General features: G+C 37.7%; 1 protein-coding gene across 3 annotated transcripts; it reads right to left on the reverse strand.

Moving 5' to 3' along the window:
• Positions 1-2,852: 2,852 nt before the first annotated feature.
• Positions 2,853-15,145, reverse strand: LOC148651392 (tektin-2-like). Of its 3 annotated transcripts, none has more exons than XM_088600293.1 (10): positions 15,048-15,145; positions 14,173-14,360; positions 13,142-13,267; positions 12,292-12,497; positions 7,521-7,664; positions 7,096-7,210; positions 5,498-5,605; positions 5,266-5,409; positions 3,776-3,855; positions 2,853-3,187 (listed from the first exon to the last, which is right to left on the reverse strand). In XM_088600293.1, the coding sequence occupies exons 2-10, from the start codon at positions 14,326-14,328 to the stop codon at positions 2,986-2,988; spliced, it is 1,281 nt and encodes a 426-aa protein (XP_088456419.1). In that variant the 5' UTR covers positions 14,329-14,360; positions 15,048-15,145; the 3' UTR covers positions 2,853-2,985. The 3 variants fall into 3 exon arrangements, with proteins under 3 accessions (XP_088456419.1, XP_088456418.1, XP_088456420.1); XM_088600292.1 differs by having other exon boundaries at positions 14,173-14,363; positions 15,048-15,139; XM_088600294.1 differs by having other exon boundaries at positions 14,173-14,341; positions 15,048-15,135.
• Positions 15,146-15,417: the final 272 nt, after the last annotated feature.

Consider the following 15,417-nt stretch of genomic DNA (forward strand, 5'->3'; position numbering starts at 1 on the left):
TCTTTGAAGCAAAATTTTAATCCCTAAGAGTTGAGTGTTGAGGTTATAGCAGTCCTATCCGCACTGTTGCCTCCGAACAACAGAACCTCAGTTTTCTCAGAGTTGAGTGACAAAAAATGTTCACACATACAAGACTTTGCTTCATTAATGCAATTAGCTAAAGTAACAATCGACCAGTTGTCATTAGGTGTAAATGAAATGTAGTGTATATTTGAGTGTCATCAGCACAGGAATGAAAGTTAATATTATGCTTTCATATTATCCTACCTAGCGACAACATGTACAGAGAGAACAAAACTGGTCCAAGTACTGATCCCTGTGGTAGCCCAAATTTGACTGGTGACAGTGACGAAGCAGTAAAAATAGATGTTTGAACATAGTGAAAATGGTTAGTTAAATAGAAGGTAAACCACTTTAGGGAGGTTCCACATAGGCCAACCTCAGACTCAAGCATGTGTAGCAAAATAAAATGGTCAACTGTGTCATAGGCAGCACTAAGGTCTAGGGGCACAAGCACTGTTGGATTCCCTGTGTCAGTTGCTAACAGAATATCATTTACAACTCTTGTTAATGCAGTTTCAGTGCTGTGGCCTGGGCAGAAACAAGATTGGAATTTCTCAAGTATATTATTTGAATCCAGATAAGACTGAAGTTGGGCCGCAACTATTCCCTCAAGAATTTTAGATAAAAATGAAACATTTGAGATAGGTCTGTAGTTGTAGAGAACTTGTGGATCCAAATTTGCAAAAAGGTGAAGTTAGCATTATTCATCGTGTTCATAAATTTTAATAATGTAATAATCGCCTTGGCAACTACAGAGGGTAGTCAAATCTCAAAAGTATTAAAAAAGTGGTCAGAAAAAGAGAAAGAGAAAAACACAACATAATAGTTTCTAAATTTTACAAACTATTGTTGTGTTTTTCTTTTTCTCTTTTCTTAAGAGTTGATATATCATCTTGTATTCTTTTAAGCAGTGGGTCAAAATTTAGTTGAAATAAGCCTGACAGCTTAGAGGAAATGTTGATACCTAAATATCTTATATTACCTGAAGAGATTGTTTTTGAGCCACCGCATTCCAGCTGTCACCTCACAGTGGTAATATTATACTTTATAGGATAATTGGATATTTCAGAAAATATGTTTATGAGATTGACGGCTTCCTGTATTGAGTTTGATGGGTCTTGTAAATATAAAAGTACATCAGTCTTCATTTCTAGGTCCTTCTCTAGACCCCCAAGATTTCTTATTCTGGCTGTCCGCACCTGCACTCACTACCCCGGTCACTCTGTGCCCACTCACTTTCCCCCTTGGCTAGTATGACGCTTATGCATATCACTTATGTGATCTCCTACTTCTAGTGCACTGAATAGTTTGCAGAATTCTTGTCTTCTTGTAATTCTTTCATCAACCTGAGACTTCTGGCATACTGAATCTGGAATTTCTGAATGGGCACATACACTACCCTACTTTGCTTTTGGCATGCTCGTTGCTAACCCTCTGTTATGGCTTCTGTGACTTATGATTGGAGAGCCGAGTCGATCTACTATGGTCTCAGGTTCCATTCTTTCCATAGAGATGACTCTTCCTGCTCTGACACCCACATGGAGAAACCCGTCTTGTGTACAGTAGGCAAGGTGGGGAGTGAGAAGCTGGAAGATACTGCTTCAAGCTCATTATGACAGCTTTATTGTTCTTCACTCTATAGTGGGCATGCTAGTCACTGGAGAATGTAGCCAAAGCCTGAGAACAGGCTAAGGTGCAACACACACAAAACACCCCTTTAGCTGTCATTGCTTGATCTCATAACTTGCTAGTCAACATGCAACTCTCCTGCAGCTACCCGTGTCTCTCATGCCTGCATCGCAAATTCTTATGTGCAGCAGGTTCAGGAGAGTTCTCCACTGGCACACAATGCTCCTTTAAGGAAAGCGGTTTTCTTTTTTAAGCTTTAAGAATGCAACCCATATTCCAGCATATCTCTTGTGTGCTATCTGGGTGTAACCTCCCCAAAGTCGACTGTGTTAAAATCAGCAGAAGGACCCAGGAAACCACAAAAAAAGGAAACTGCCCTGCAGAAGACTCACATAGCCTGGAGGCTACATGAGTGGAGGTGCAAGAAAGTTGCATATTTTGGACTGTCATCTTTCATGGTACACTATCTTTCAATAGTACCCCACAGAATGCCTGGAACAATGGCAACAAGTCCTGGGCAACTGTTTTCTTTCACAGTGCTGGGACAGAGTGATGAGTGCTGAGATCACACAGCCACTGCAGATGCCATAGGCTGAGGGAAAGGCTATCAAGAACACAGAAGAAAAAATGAAAATATTTAAAGCCACTCACTTAAGATGGCATCTGAGTAGAAGAAAGCTATGCAAGGACAGCTGGATTAGACTAAAACCAGAAAACCAGTCAATAGAAAAATTATCGGCAAATGCCGTAAATTGTAGTCTATTTTATTTTATTTTTTTAAAAAAGGTAAAATTGTACCTTTAAATATGTAAACTGTATTGACACATACACCTTGGTAGTTAAAATGTCTTGTTCAATTCTGGAATGTTTACTTATGTTGGACCACATCAGAAGAATTTAATTTTGGAAGAGAGGTCAGAGATTGTCGAACATTTTCAATAAATCAATAATTAAATCCAGCAGTAGGGAATATGTACAATAGTGCACAAGCTAATGCTGAATAAGCTACCAAGCTACAGTATGTTATTGAAAATCAATGTCATCTTGTTTTTCAAGCAACATCTAGATAAGTCCATCTGATCAGTTAGCAACTAAAAGTATACATAGTTGTATAAACACCGCAGAATAAAAGTAATTGGAAAAACATTAACACAGAAATGCATGACTGAATGCTTTTATTCAATAAGGAAAGTATTACAAAAATAACTGCACTGTAAAGTAACTTGGAAATTTAGAAGTACAGTCTTTCTTGACAATTATAGTGTATAGTTTCAACAACTATGGTGAAGTCTCTCACTGATATTCCTTTTGCCAAGAATTCAGAGGGGACAGCTGGTACTCAGTACGATTGATGGAGGCTGCAGGATTTCGTTTTAGTGGAAGAAGGTTCCTTCTTATCTCCTGGCACTTGGTATCAATCTCAATTGACCTTGTCTTGTGGCACAGCTCATCCTCCACATGGGACAGATGTCTCAGCATCTCTTTTAATACATTCCTACATGGCAAGAAAATATTAGAATACTTATTGGTGTTTGATTCCGAGTTTCTAGTGCAGCATATTTTTTAATAATTAGGATGACTGTTTTAAATGGTGTTTAGGAAGTCTCCTGTTTTAGTATTGGTTCAGAATATTACGTATACTGTTTTTGCTTACATTTACATTTAAAGTGAATTTTTGTTTAGTAACCAGTTTGCCTGTATCTGTTGATTATGCTTGTCTTTCCATTATGCAAAACATTGACTTTTCTTGAAATTGCATTCTGCATGATAACTGCTTTGCAAACAGAAGCCAGATATTTTTTAAAAAAGAGAAAAAAAGACTGATTCTGAAAGGGGATACTTGTTGTCTAGCTACCTGTAAACTAGCTGCTTATTAAAATGTAAACACAAATACTGCCAAACCTATACCTTTGGATTTCACTGAGATTGTAAGAAGTGAAAGTTTCTCCATCATTTCTACTGAGTATACAGTATATAGAAAGTCATACTGAGAATGTATTCTCTTTGAAACCATACGGTGGAAGCATTGCATTTCAGTGCTATAGTACATTAAATCAAGCAAACCTTAGAGCTGTGTACTCACTGAGACAAAACTATCTTCTTCTTCAAAGAAAACACATTTCTTTCCAGTTGTACAGTTTCATGCAACAAACCTATATGGGGCTTAAAATAAAAAATGAGCGTGAAGTCAAGAACACAGTTAAAATCACAATTCACACACACTAATTACCAGTAACACTGACTCTAGTCAGCACTCAGACAGGATACCCAACATTCCACCTGGAAGCTGTTTTGGTGGACATGTAGCTGATGGCCTGCCCACTAAATCAGAAACTCCAATTAAAACAACGCCTCAGGATGACAAGGAAAACTGCTGCATTGGCACAGACTTTTGTAAATGACATTACACTGAGATCTGGACCTCATAATGTGGTCATTAATGAACTTAAGATAGCTATCCTCCTGGTCTTGACTACATTCTAAAGTAGTATTGCTCATACGCCAGCAGCCATATCACCCTGCAACTCACAACTGGCAACCCACTGAAGCTAAACAGGTGTTAGCCTGGTCAGTACCTGGATGGGAGACCTCCTGGGAAAAACTAAGGTTGCTGCTGGAAGAGGTGTTAGTGGGGCCAGCAGGGGGTGCTCACCCTGTGGTCCACGTGGGTCCTAATGCCCCAGTATAGTGATGGGGACACTATACTGTAAACAGGCGCCGTCCTTCAGATGAGACGTAAAACCGAGGTCCTGACTCTCTGTGGTCATTAAAAATCCCAGGGCGTTTCTCAAAAAGAGTAGGGGTGCAACTGGTCAAATTTCCCATTGGCCCTAACCAATCATGGCCTCCTAATAATCCCCATCTATGAATTGGCTTCATTACTCTCTGCTCTCCTCCCCACTAATAGCTGATGTGTGGTGAGTGTTCTGGCGCACTATGGCTGCCGTTGCATCATCCAGGTGGATGCTGCACATTGGTGGTGGTGGAGGGGAGTCCCCATTAACTGTAAAGCGCTTTGAGTGGAGTGTCCAGAAAAGTGCTATATAAGTGTAAGCAATTATTATTATTATTATACTCTACTTAAAATTCTATTTGATTTTAACTATTGAATTACTCTGACTTTTCCAATATGTGTTGTATAGTGAACTGATGATACAGATTGGATACTCTTAAGACACTCAGGAGGATCCTGAACTTCATTGATGGATATAATGTAAAGTGCTCTGGGATCTCTGAAGATGTACAGTGAAGTGCTCTGGGATTGGTCAATGACTTAGAGTATGATAAAGTTAAGAGCCGCCCTTGAAAACTGAGCAGTTTTACTGGGAATTCAGCTCACTGCCTCTTGGGGATGAAAACCACTGCCTTGCATGGACACATGTGAGTTTCACCTTTGTACCCTTCTGTGTTTTCATGTGTGTTTTCAACTGAATATAGTAATGCAACAGTAAAAAATAAAGTTAGTATTCTCTGTGGAGCACATTTTTTTAAGCTTTGTGATCTAAGGCAAACTGTGTATTAAACTGTTATCAAAGACAAAAAAAAAAGTTGTATCTCTGCCTTCACACCAACCTGGTCCTTGCAAAGCTCGGCATTAGAGCGATGGGATAGTGTTTCCAGCCGTGTGTGAGACAGCTTGATCTGATTGGCTGTGTTCTGGATTTGAAGGTCTAAATTCTGAATCTCCTTCACCAGTTCACTTATTGTATCGTTGATCTGTAAGAAATAGGATATACAGTACATCTTTCTTCTAGAAGTTAATGAAAAATGGAAGACCCTGCAGATGAATGATTTGCAAGCTCACGTGCTGTTTCTCCCATTCCAGGTTATCTTTTGCTTGGTTGAGCTCGTGTAGTCTCTTTCGAAGAGCAAACTCGGTAGCACTGTGCTGGGCTTCTGCCATGTTAGCTGCCTGCACAAGAACAGAATTAGCTTTGTAATATTATGAATGGTAGTAATTAATCTCAAGTTTCTCACATTACTGAAAAGACTGAAAAAGAAGAAAAATGTTACAGCTTTTGGTGACTGACAGGGAAGTGTCTCTTAGATTTTAGATAAAGCTCATGACACCTCTTGGCAGAGTAGAACACTTCTAGCTTCAAAGCAGAGGGAATGTTTGCTGAGATGTGGGGGATTCCCTCATAAAAAACAATTGTTAGGTTTACCTTGGTATACCTAGGTAATTAAGCTGTGTGTTAATGATTGTCAATGAGCAGTAGATATAAGATCTCATTAAGACCAAAGGGAGGTGGAAGCACAACACAAAAAGGACAAGAGGCAGGGAAGAAGAGGAGGACAAGACAAGAGAGGAGTTGGATCTTGAACTTGTGCCAGATGAGAGCCCCTACTACATTATCAACCGAACCTGACTGGAGCTAAGTATTTGAACCTTGCTAGAGAATGCTTGCTATTTTATGTTTTCAGGAAACTTGGGTTTCCTGGGTAAAAGATACCTTGGTTAGAGACATCTTTCCTGCTTTGGGTGCATTTTTAGAGTAGGGATATAGGCTCCCATTTATTTTGTGGCTTCCGGAGTACAGAGAGAGATTTAACTGCAGGATGCATTGCACTGCAGGGGGGTTTCTGGGTGATAAGGATGTTAGACCTCTGAAACACCCTTGTCTGTAAATACTGTACATACATGTAGAGTAAGTTGTGTGTTGTATGTTTATGTTAGTAGTGTCTGTGCTGTCATCATTGGAAGTATTTGTTTAACTACTGTAAGTATGCCTGGATTATAACTCTTTTCACCATGCCTCTATTTATACCAACCACTGGGGCATATTCTGGAGAAATAACGTTGATTTCAAGTTGAGGGTTATAAATATTTTTTTTACCTATCGACTTAACCTGACTTAACCTTCAGTTAATTAAACTGAAGTTTAATTAAGAAACCTTTTAGATTCAGATATTTAGATATCAAATATTCAGATGCCTACTTGCAACTTATAACTGATATTTAATTTGGATGCATGTTGTTATTCACGCACAATTAATTACACAATAGTTTTCCTGCATATAATTTTGCAGACATTTTTGCAAATCTAGTTTACACATCCAGTTTTTTGCAAATCTAGTTCTCATGCAAAGTTAAGATAAAAAAATATGAAAACCTATGGATTCATATAATATGTTTTAAGAATCTAGTTTGAGATAAGTACAATTTTTGAATGGACAAACGTAGCTTGCAATAATGGGAATAACTACACATTAAAACCAGAAAAGTGTCTCTCAAAAACTGACCTTCTTATTCTTTTCCCTGTGCTTCAATACCCAACATTATAAAGATTGTTTCATATGAAAAGCCCTTTCATAACAAAAGGTTATTAGACTAAATTAAATTAATAATAATATTAAATTATTAAACTTCACATAAACACTACTTCAGAGTAATTTTTGTACCTTTGACAGAGCTACTTCCGCGTCTCCACGAAACAGAGCACTTCGAGCAACCTCCTTCTCTCCAGTCTTCTTCAAATGATCACAGTGGGCAGCCCACTCCTCATAGCTGAGGATGCTGGGTAAGAAGCAATCACATGATAAAAAACAAAACAAAATGGCTTTCAATTTGTTTTTACAAATCAACAAATCAGTTCACTCAGAATTTTCAATTAGTGACACGATTACTGCTCTTCTTATTTTAATAGTATATCATGTAACAGAAAACATGACAGTCTTCTAGCTATTTGCTGTCATAGTTTCCATTTTATGAATGGAAACTAGTTAACAGTGGATGGGATAAAGTGCTTTAGATTCTGACTGGAAAATTAATTGATTAATTAATACAGGAAAGAAGACAGGATTTTACAGCAAATAATGTAACATACTCCTTTGTCATGAGCATGGTGTGACACTTGTACCCCACTGCTGGTGACTTGGGGTCAAATGAAAGACACTGGCCATTGAGTTTTACAGCTTTAGCTGTATCCTGGTAATCCACAGCAAGCTTTTTACGAATTTCACTGAGAGACCTGAGACACATGAAACACAAAGTGAATATTCATTATAGCAAAGTTATAAGAATAAACATTCACACTATTCCAACTTCTCATGTTATTAGTGTTACATTATAATACAGTGTGGTAAATAAGATTTTTTTAATGAATTTTACTATTTCTGAATGTAAAACTATAAAAAGTCTTACTTCTTGGTTAAGAGAATTAACTGGACCATCAGTGGAAGTTAACATATAGAAATCATATAAAAACAGAACACCTTACAATAAAATATATAGAAATATATATATATACTGTCATGTGAAAAAGAAAGTACACAATCTTTCAATTCAATGGTTTTACATATCAGGGCATAAATAACAATCGTCTGGTCCTCACCAACTTCTATAATTAGACAAATCTAGCTCAGATAACAGACAACACAAAACAGATTTCACTATGTCATTATTTATTCAACACAAAGTAAGCCAAAATGCTGAAACCATGTGGGAAAAATTGAGCCAGGTGCTGCTAATCAAATGCACTTGATTAGTTGATCATCAGGAAGTGTGACCACCTCTATAAAAGCAGAACTTTGGGCAGTTTAGTGGTCTGGAGCATTCAGGTGTGTGGTAACACCGTGCTAAGGAAAAAAGACATCAGCACTGAACTCAGACAAGCAGATGTTGCTGCTCATCAATCTGGAAAGGGTTATAAAGCTATTTCCAAACAATTTGAGATACATTATTCTACAGTGAGAAGGATTATTCACAAATGGAGAACATTTAAGACAGTTGCCAATCTTCCCAGGAGTGGGCGTCCCAGTAAATTCACCCCAAGGTCAGACCCTATAATGCTCAGAGAAATCGCAAAGAACCCAAGAGCTACATCTAGGGATCTACAGGCCTCAGTCAACATGTTAAATGTTCAAGTTCTTGACAGTACGATAAGAAAAAGACCGAACGACTATGTCTTTCATGGAAGGGTAGCCAAGAGAAAGCCCCTTCTCTCCAAAAAGATCATGGCAGCACAGCTTAGTTTTGCAAAGTTGCATCTGAACAAATCACAAGATTTCTGGAACAATGTCCTTTGGACAGATGACCGAGCAAGAAGGAGACTGATCAGAGAGGCTACCGAGAGGCCGATGGCAACTTCGAACGAGCTATAGGCCTTTATGGCAAAGACTGGTCATTGTGTGCATGTGACAACAATATCACAAGCATCCACAAATCTGGACTGTATGGGAGGTTGGCAAGAAAAAGGCCACTCCTTAAAAAAAGCCACATCAAGTCTCGTTTATGTTTTGCTAAAAAGCATCTAAAATATTCTGTGGCCAAGTGGCAAAGGTACAGTGGTCCAATGAGACCAAAAGTGAACTTTCTGACCGGAATGCGAAAACCCAATGCATCTTACCATCCAAAGAACACCATTCATACAGTACAGCACGATGGTGGCAGGATCCTGTTGTGGGGCTGCTGATGGTTGGTGCAAAACACAAACAATTTCTTGAAGAAAACCTGAAGCCCTCAGTCAGGAAGTTGGAAATGGAAAGATGATTCACCTTTCAACATGACAATGACCCATCACAACCGTACAGTGGCAAAGAAGGCAAATGTACTTGAATGGCCTAGTCAGAGCCTCAACCTAAATCCTATCAAAAACCTTTGGAATGACTTGAAGAAGGCAGTCCATCAAGGGTCACCATGCAGTTTGACTGAGCTTGAACAATTCTGTAAGGAGGAATTGGCAAATATTCCTCCCTCTAGGTGGGCAAAGTTGATAGAGATGTATCCAAACAGACTCAAGGCTGTAATTCAAACAAAAGGTGCTACCACCAAGTATTAACTCAGGGGGCGTTCTCTTATCCAACCCAGTTATTCTACTTTATTTTTATTTTTCAAGTTTTGCATTCTTTTTTCACTTGGATGTTGCAAGGTACAATTTGTAAATAAAACTGGGGGAAAAGTCTGATTTTATTTGTCTTCTTTTTGGGCTTTAGAGCAACAAAAGTGAATATTTTGAAAGGGGGTGGTGACTTTCTATACCCACTGTACATGCCTCTGACATGCCCACCTGTCAGAGACGTTTCTCTTTTAACATACTGTAGCCGCCACAGCATAACAGGAGAGTAAGTCACTGTATGTGTGTAAGAGCCCAGCAAGTCTCAGGAGCTCTCTCTCCCAAATTCAAGCAGAAAATGCAAAACTTTGAGGATGCTTAACTGAGTGGTCAAAATGGACAATGTCCCTCTTTCCTCAATAATGAAACCCCACAAATATCCTGAGTAGAAAAGGTTTGGTCTATTTAGATGTCATTTTCCCTCCAGAATTTATATATCCAGTTTCTCTATACAGAGGTAACACTCACTTGGGGAAACAGTTGCAGTTGGCTAATAAAATGTCAAGTACTAGCTTCATGTTAAATTCAAGAAGTAAACAACAAACAACAAACAATAATATTAGCAGTGTGGGATTATTTATTGTATGCCATATTTAGCTCTAATTACAGATAATTTATGATGACAACATAGAGAAAATAATCTGAAATATTTATTTTGGGGTAATTTATCTACTATCAAAGGACATCAGTCCATGAGAAACCTTGGAAATACCTGAGAAATTGGATCTTTAAAGAAAAAAACGGACGTTGACAGGGAAGTGGAAAGAACATAACAGTTCCAAACGGAAGGAGACCACTTGCACCATTTTGCCTCTTTGGTTGCTAATAACAGAGGTGTTCAGTAAAATCGGTATACTGGTAAACCACGGTTCTTTAGTCACGTGGTGCGTACTGTGGTACGTTTTAGACCGCACCAGTATGCTCTGTAATTTCAGTCAGTGGCTTTATTTTTTCTATTTTAACAACGATTTTCTACTGTTTACATTCATAAAATCAAATTTGATTCAAAAAACAAAATGACTGCAAAAAAATGTCATTAACTTTAAAAGACTGAGTAAAAAAAGTTTTACTAAAGGTATTTCCTGCATATCATTGGCTAGTATGTTCAAAAATATGATGTGATTTTTTAAATCACAGGGAAATAATTGTAGCTGATTGGCTCAGAACAACCTTGACTTTCATCAATATGGGCATTCCCAATGACCCATTGAACATGTGCAGTTGTTTCTGGTTTTTCTGATTCTGCTGTAACTCTAGTCAGGAAGGAAGTCTAGTGTTGATCATGTTTTTAATTCCATTACTGCCATTAGACATGCTTTGACCTTGCAAGTACAATTGTCTTAAGCTGTTTAAGTCAATATAGAATGTCTTGTCTCAGCAATGTTTTAAACAATTATTGAGGATTTTTTTAAGTTTTAGATGGAATAGCCAAGGGCCAAGGAAAATGCTAAATATGTTTCATAAGGTTGTGAATGTCAACTTTACTCATTTTAAGAAAAAATGTGACAACTTACAAGCTAATAAGATAATGTAAAATTTAATGTAAAAGATAATGTAAAATTTTGAATTTTACATTATCTTGCTAAGCAAAATTAACCTCCAATACCTCGTGAAAAAAGATTTAATCATTTAACGATTGACAAAAATCTGCATGTTGTTAAATTGTTCTGTTACACTGTTCAGTGTTATTGGTAGTTCTTTGGTTCCCATAAAACAAAACAACATCATTTTCATTATTTTGTATACAACTCAATATGCTTTACTAATCATGAAATCAAACTATGAGAGAGTCTCCACATATAAACATGTAAAATAGTTTGTGGGATGCCGCAGTACGTATCGTGGTAAATGCATGTGTACCGCGGTATACATCGCAGTACGTTTTCCAGAGGCAGTACCCAACCCTAGCTAATTGCTTACGGATCAACAGCTTATTGATCCAAAAACATCATCATTCTTACCGTCCCCAACAGCCTCTTTTTGAATAACCTGACCAGTGAGTTGGTTACAAAACCCCAGAACCTCCTTTTATAAAGATTCATGTCCCGCTTTGTGTCCTTAATGTATTTTCCACTTAATCCATAAAAATCCATAAAAAGTCCCATTACAGGCAAATGAATTAGTCATGTAGAAGTACACAATGCCATTCTTTCTCAAACCTGAAACTTTAAAAGAGTAAATGATCGGGGAAAAAAATCAATGCAGCAGCATTTTCATTTTTTAAACAACTAACTCATAAGATAACATAACATAACATCACTTTATTAGCCCTATACAATTTCTTGCACAACGAATTTGTCTTTTCACATACCCCAGCTTGCTCTCCATGAGACACATACTGTAGACACACATACAGGGAGAGAAGCCTGCGGTCAGAGCGCATCACTCACTAAATACCGTTACTTCTTGGCTATAATAAAACTCCATCCTTGTATTTTCTAACCACAGCAAGGAATGGGCACAAGGCAGTGTACAACCTGGATGGGAACCAGTCCAGCACAGGGCACACAGACACTCACACCAGGGCCAATGTTACAGAAGCCAGTTGACCTACCAGTACGTCTTTGAACTTCTGGAAGAAACCAGAGCACCCAGAGGAAACCCATGCGAAAATGGGGAAAACATACAATCTCTACACAGATAGCATCACAGGAACTGAATCCAGGGTCCCAGCATTGCAAGGCAACAATGCTAACCAGTCCATTGTAAAACTGTTCTCATTTAAAAACCTTTTTTTAATAACCAAAAACTATGAAGATGTTACCTTAATTGGTTCAATGAAGCAAAAATCTTCTTCTGAAACAGGTCTTTCATGCTCTCACAAAGCTCTTTCTCCTTCTTTAACTGGGCCTCAAAAGGGTCGTGGATCAGGTCACCACCCTGTCGTACATCCCGCAGAGTAAAACATTCCAGGACAATATTCAGATACACCAGCCTCTCCTGCAGACATTCCTCTGCTGCGATCTTTACCTGAAAACAGGGAAATACCTCAAGTCAGAGATCATCTTTCTTAGTTCTGGAGATCCAAAATGCAGCAAGTGTTTAGTGGGATTCAAACAAAAAGTACTGAAAACTTGGCAGGAATTGTTTTCAATAACAATTAAGTAAACACTCAAGTCAATTAATTATAGCTCAAAAGCTCAGGACCAGGAATAAGGAGCACTGCCTTAGATCTTCATAAAAATAATATTTGGCAGCTAAACCAGATGATACTATAGGTACTGCATATATACTGTACAGTGAAACAAGCACTGTTTCACTGCATGTATATTTCTGTAAGCACACACTATTTCATGATATAGGTGAAAAAGACTAAGGCACAAAACTACAAATAGAGGGAAATATGAAGCCATCATGAAAATCTGTATACATAGGAAACACCTAGCAAATACCGTCAATGAAATGTGTTTTATAACAATAAAATGTGACAGAACTGTAAAATGCAAAGCAAAAAAAAATCTCTAGAGTAAATTACAAACTTGTGTGAGAAATGGTGGTAGTGTAGATTTGTTACCATTTAGTTATTGCACAAAACTCTTTACAAATCAGTTAGCATCAACACATAAAAGCAACGATTAGGTATGTATCTCCTGTTCAAAAATAACTAGTGACACCTTCTCCAAGCAGCCAAGTTCTCTGTCAAGCCTATCGATGCAGTTTCCTATCTGTTCATTCCACTGAGTCAGCTCCTCCATTCTGCTGCACAAGTTCCTCTGTGTGTTCCTCTGGACCCAGTTATTCTGTGAAGAGTCCAGGTCCCAAACTTTGTTAATGAGAAGCATACTCAGTGTGTTGAAGAATGCTGTTCTCTATTTCTCTCAAAATAATTAGTATGACCAGTTCCTGAAGATAGGTAAGATAATTAAGTTAGCTTTTTTATAACAATTGACCACATAAATGGTATTGCTCCTTCACACTTCCAATAACTTCAAAATCTGTTGTATACATGCAAACATCCAGGGGTTTAGAGGGCCACGAAACTACATTTTGCAAACAAGTTTTTATTTTTCTAAACATAAATCACAATCCAAAAATAAATTAAAAAACTCCCCACTCCACCAACCCCTGAGTGGTACTGCCCTCCAAGCATTAAACCTATGGACACTTAAATCCAATTATATATGCTAATTAAATAGTGATGGGGCTGGTTCAAGCACCTGCACAAGGCTGTGACTATGTCAGCTGCACCACTCCAAGTTGCAGCCATCCAACAACCACATGCACCACAAAATCATATCAGTAAATCACATCTGAGTCAAGTTCATTTTTTTGTCAGGATACTGCTGAGAGCAGGCACCATCAACAAGCAACAGGCTGCTGACAATCAAAACATGGCAGACAAGACAAAGATGGTATAAAACAATATCAATCACCTTTGGCAGCTGTGTGCATGTTACAGCTTGGCATTTATAAGTGGCATGTTACAGAACAATCTAGAACAGAGTGAAGAGTCCCTGTGTTTCCAGGATAAGGTGAACTGGACAGGTACCATAACGAAGAGTACAGAATGAAAGCTGATGCAACAGTACAGTGCCCCTTCAGTTAATTTAATATAGATGCTTAGCGAATACATAGCATTTTCAGAACAATGAAAGTAGGATCCCAAATCATAACATCAGTTTGAAAGATTCTAGGGAGTGTTTACCTGAATGGTGGCTTCTTCCATCGTACATTTTACATCTTGTATTATCTTATTGGCTGTATCCCTCAACTGTTCAGAATGTTTTATCAGGACCCGAGAGCTTGCAGTCCAATCAGAGTGTGTATACCTGGGAGATGGCTTCTCAAAGCCTGTTGCCATGGTTTGAAATCTCCTTCACAACAAAGTTGAGCCTTCTTAAGATAATTCAAGGAAAATCAAAGACACACAGGCAACATAAGATTCCTGAACTGCATCTGTATACCATTTTAAATCCAGGTATTTCAATAATGTTCTATTGTGCCACTTACTTTTGTTGTTATAACTTTCAAAAACATTAAAATAATGATTGTAGTTATCTTGCAGAAATATTTAAATACTGTAGATAATCAATAAAACAACAAAATAAGATTTCCTTTGGACACAAAAAAGAGGCACAAAAAATTAAATATATAAAATAATAGTAATTTTGTTTATGTCTATTATGCAAAATATTTCACAACTGCTTACCAAGGAAATGAAACATAATAATTGGCTAATGTGTGTACAATTGGCCCTATAAGGTACAAGTAAAGGCAGCACAGCATTGCTGTAAAGCTGTCAGTTAAAGTACTGACAGTCTGTGGGATCAAGTCCCTGATGCAGACCCTCCAGTGGTACCTTCAGTGAGTACTTTACCCCAGTTGCTCCAGTCTACCCAGATGAACAAGTGTGTACTGTACCTGTATGGCTGCAGATAATCCCTTTTATGGACTAGTCTCATCCACTGAAAACTAATGTACTTAACCCTACAGAATCCAGGATGAGCTGATGTGCCTACGGAATGTACTTAACCCTTTTTTAAGGCATTATAAAATGGCAACATTTGTTTATTTACTTACCACAATGATGCTGTGTAGGGAGAAAACCTATTAACGAAGGCAACAAAATTAGCTCTACTTAAAATAAGAAATATGAATTGAACACAGATTTAGAATATATTAGAGAATGTTTGTTTTTTCTTACTGTGACATCATCAGCTGTCACATCACATTTATGACATCACACCGGAATGGACAGATACTGAAAAGATGGTGCACGGAAGCTTTATGCAGAATGAAGAATAAAACCATGTATGTTTTATTGTAAATTTCAGGCACATATATAATTCTTCCTTTTTTAACTTATTTTAAAAATATAAAAACATAAGAACAATTACAAACAAGAAGGACATTCAGCCCATCTTGTTCATTTAGCAGTTCAATAAAATTA

The sequence above is a fragment of the Lepisosteus platostomus genome, chromosome 12, assembly GCF_059453375.1.
Source record: "Lepisosteus platostomus isolate fLepPlt1 chromosome 12, fLepPlt1.hap1, whole genome shotgun sequence".
Taxonomy (NCBI): domain Eukaryota; kingdom Metazoa; phylum Chordata; class Actinopteri; order Semionotiformes; family Lepisosteidae; genus Lepisosteus; species Lepisosteus platostomus.

Bases quoted from the DNA above. Each gene is read 5' to 3' on its own strand.
- LOC148651392 (XM_088600293.1), bottom strand. From the start codon at position 14,328: ATGGCAACAGGCTTTGAGAAGCCATCTCCCAGGTATACACACTCTGAT. The intron at 12,498-13,141 runs GTGTCACTAGTT...CCCTGTTTTCAG, and splicing joins AACTTGGCTGCTTGGAGAAG to GTAAAGATCGCAGCAGAGGA. The intron at 3,856-5,265 runs GTTGGTGTGAAG...TTTTATTTTAAG, and splicing joins CCGAGCTTTGCAAGGACCAG to CCCCATATAGGTTTGTTGCA.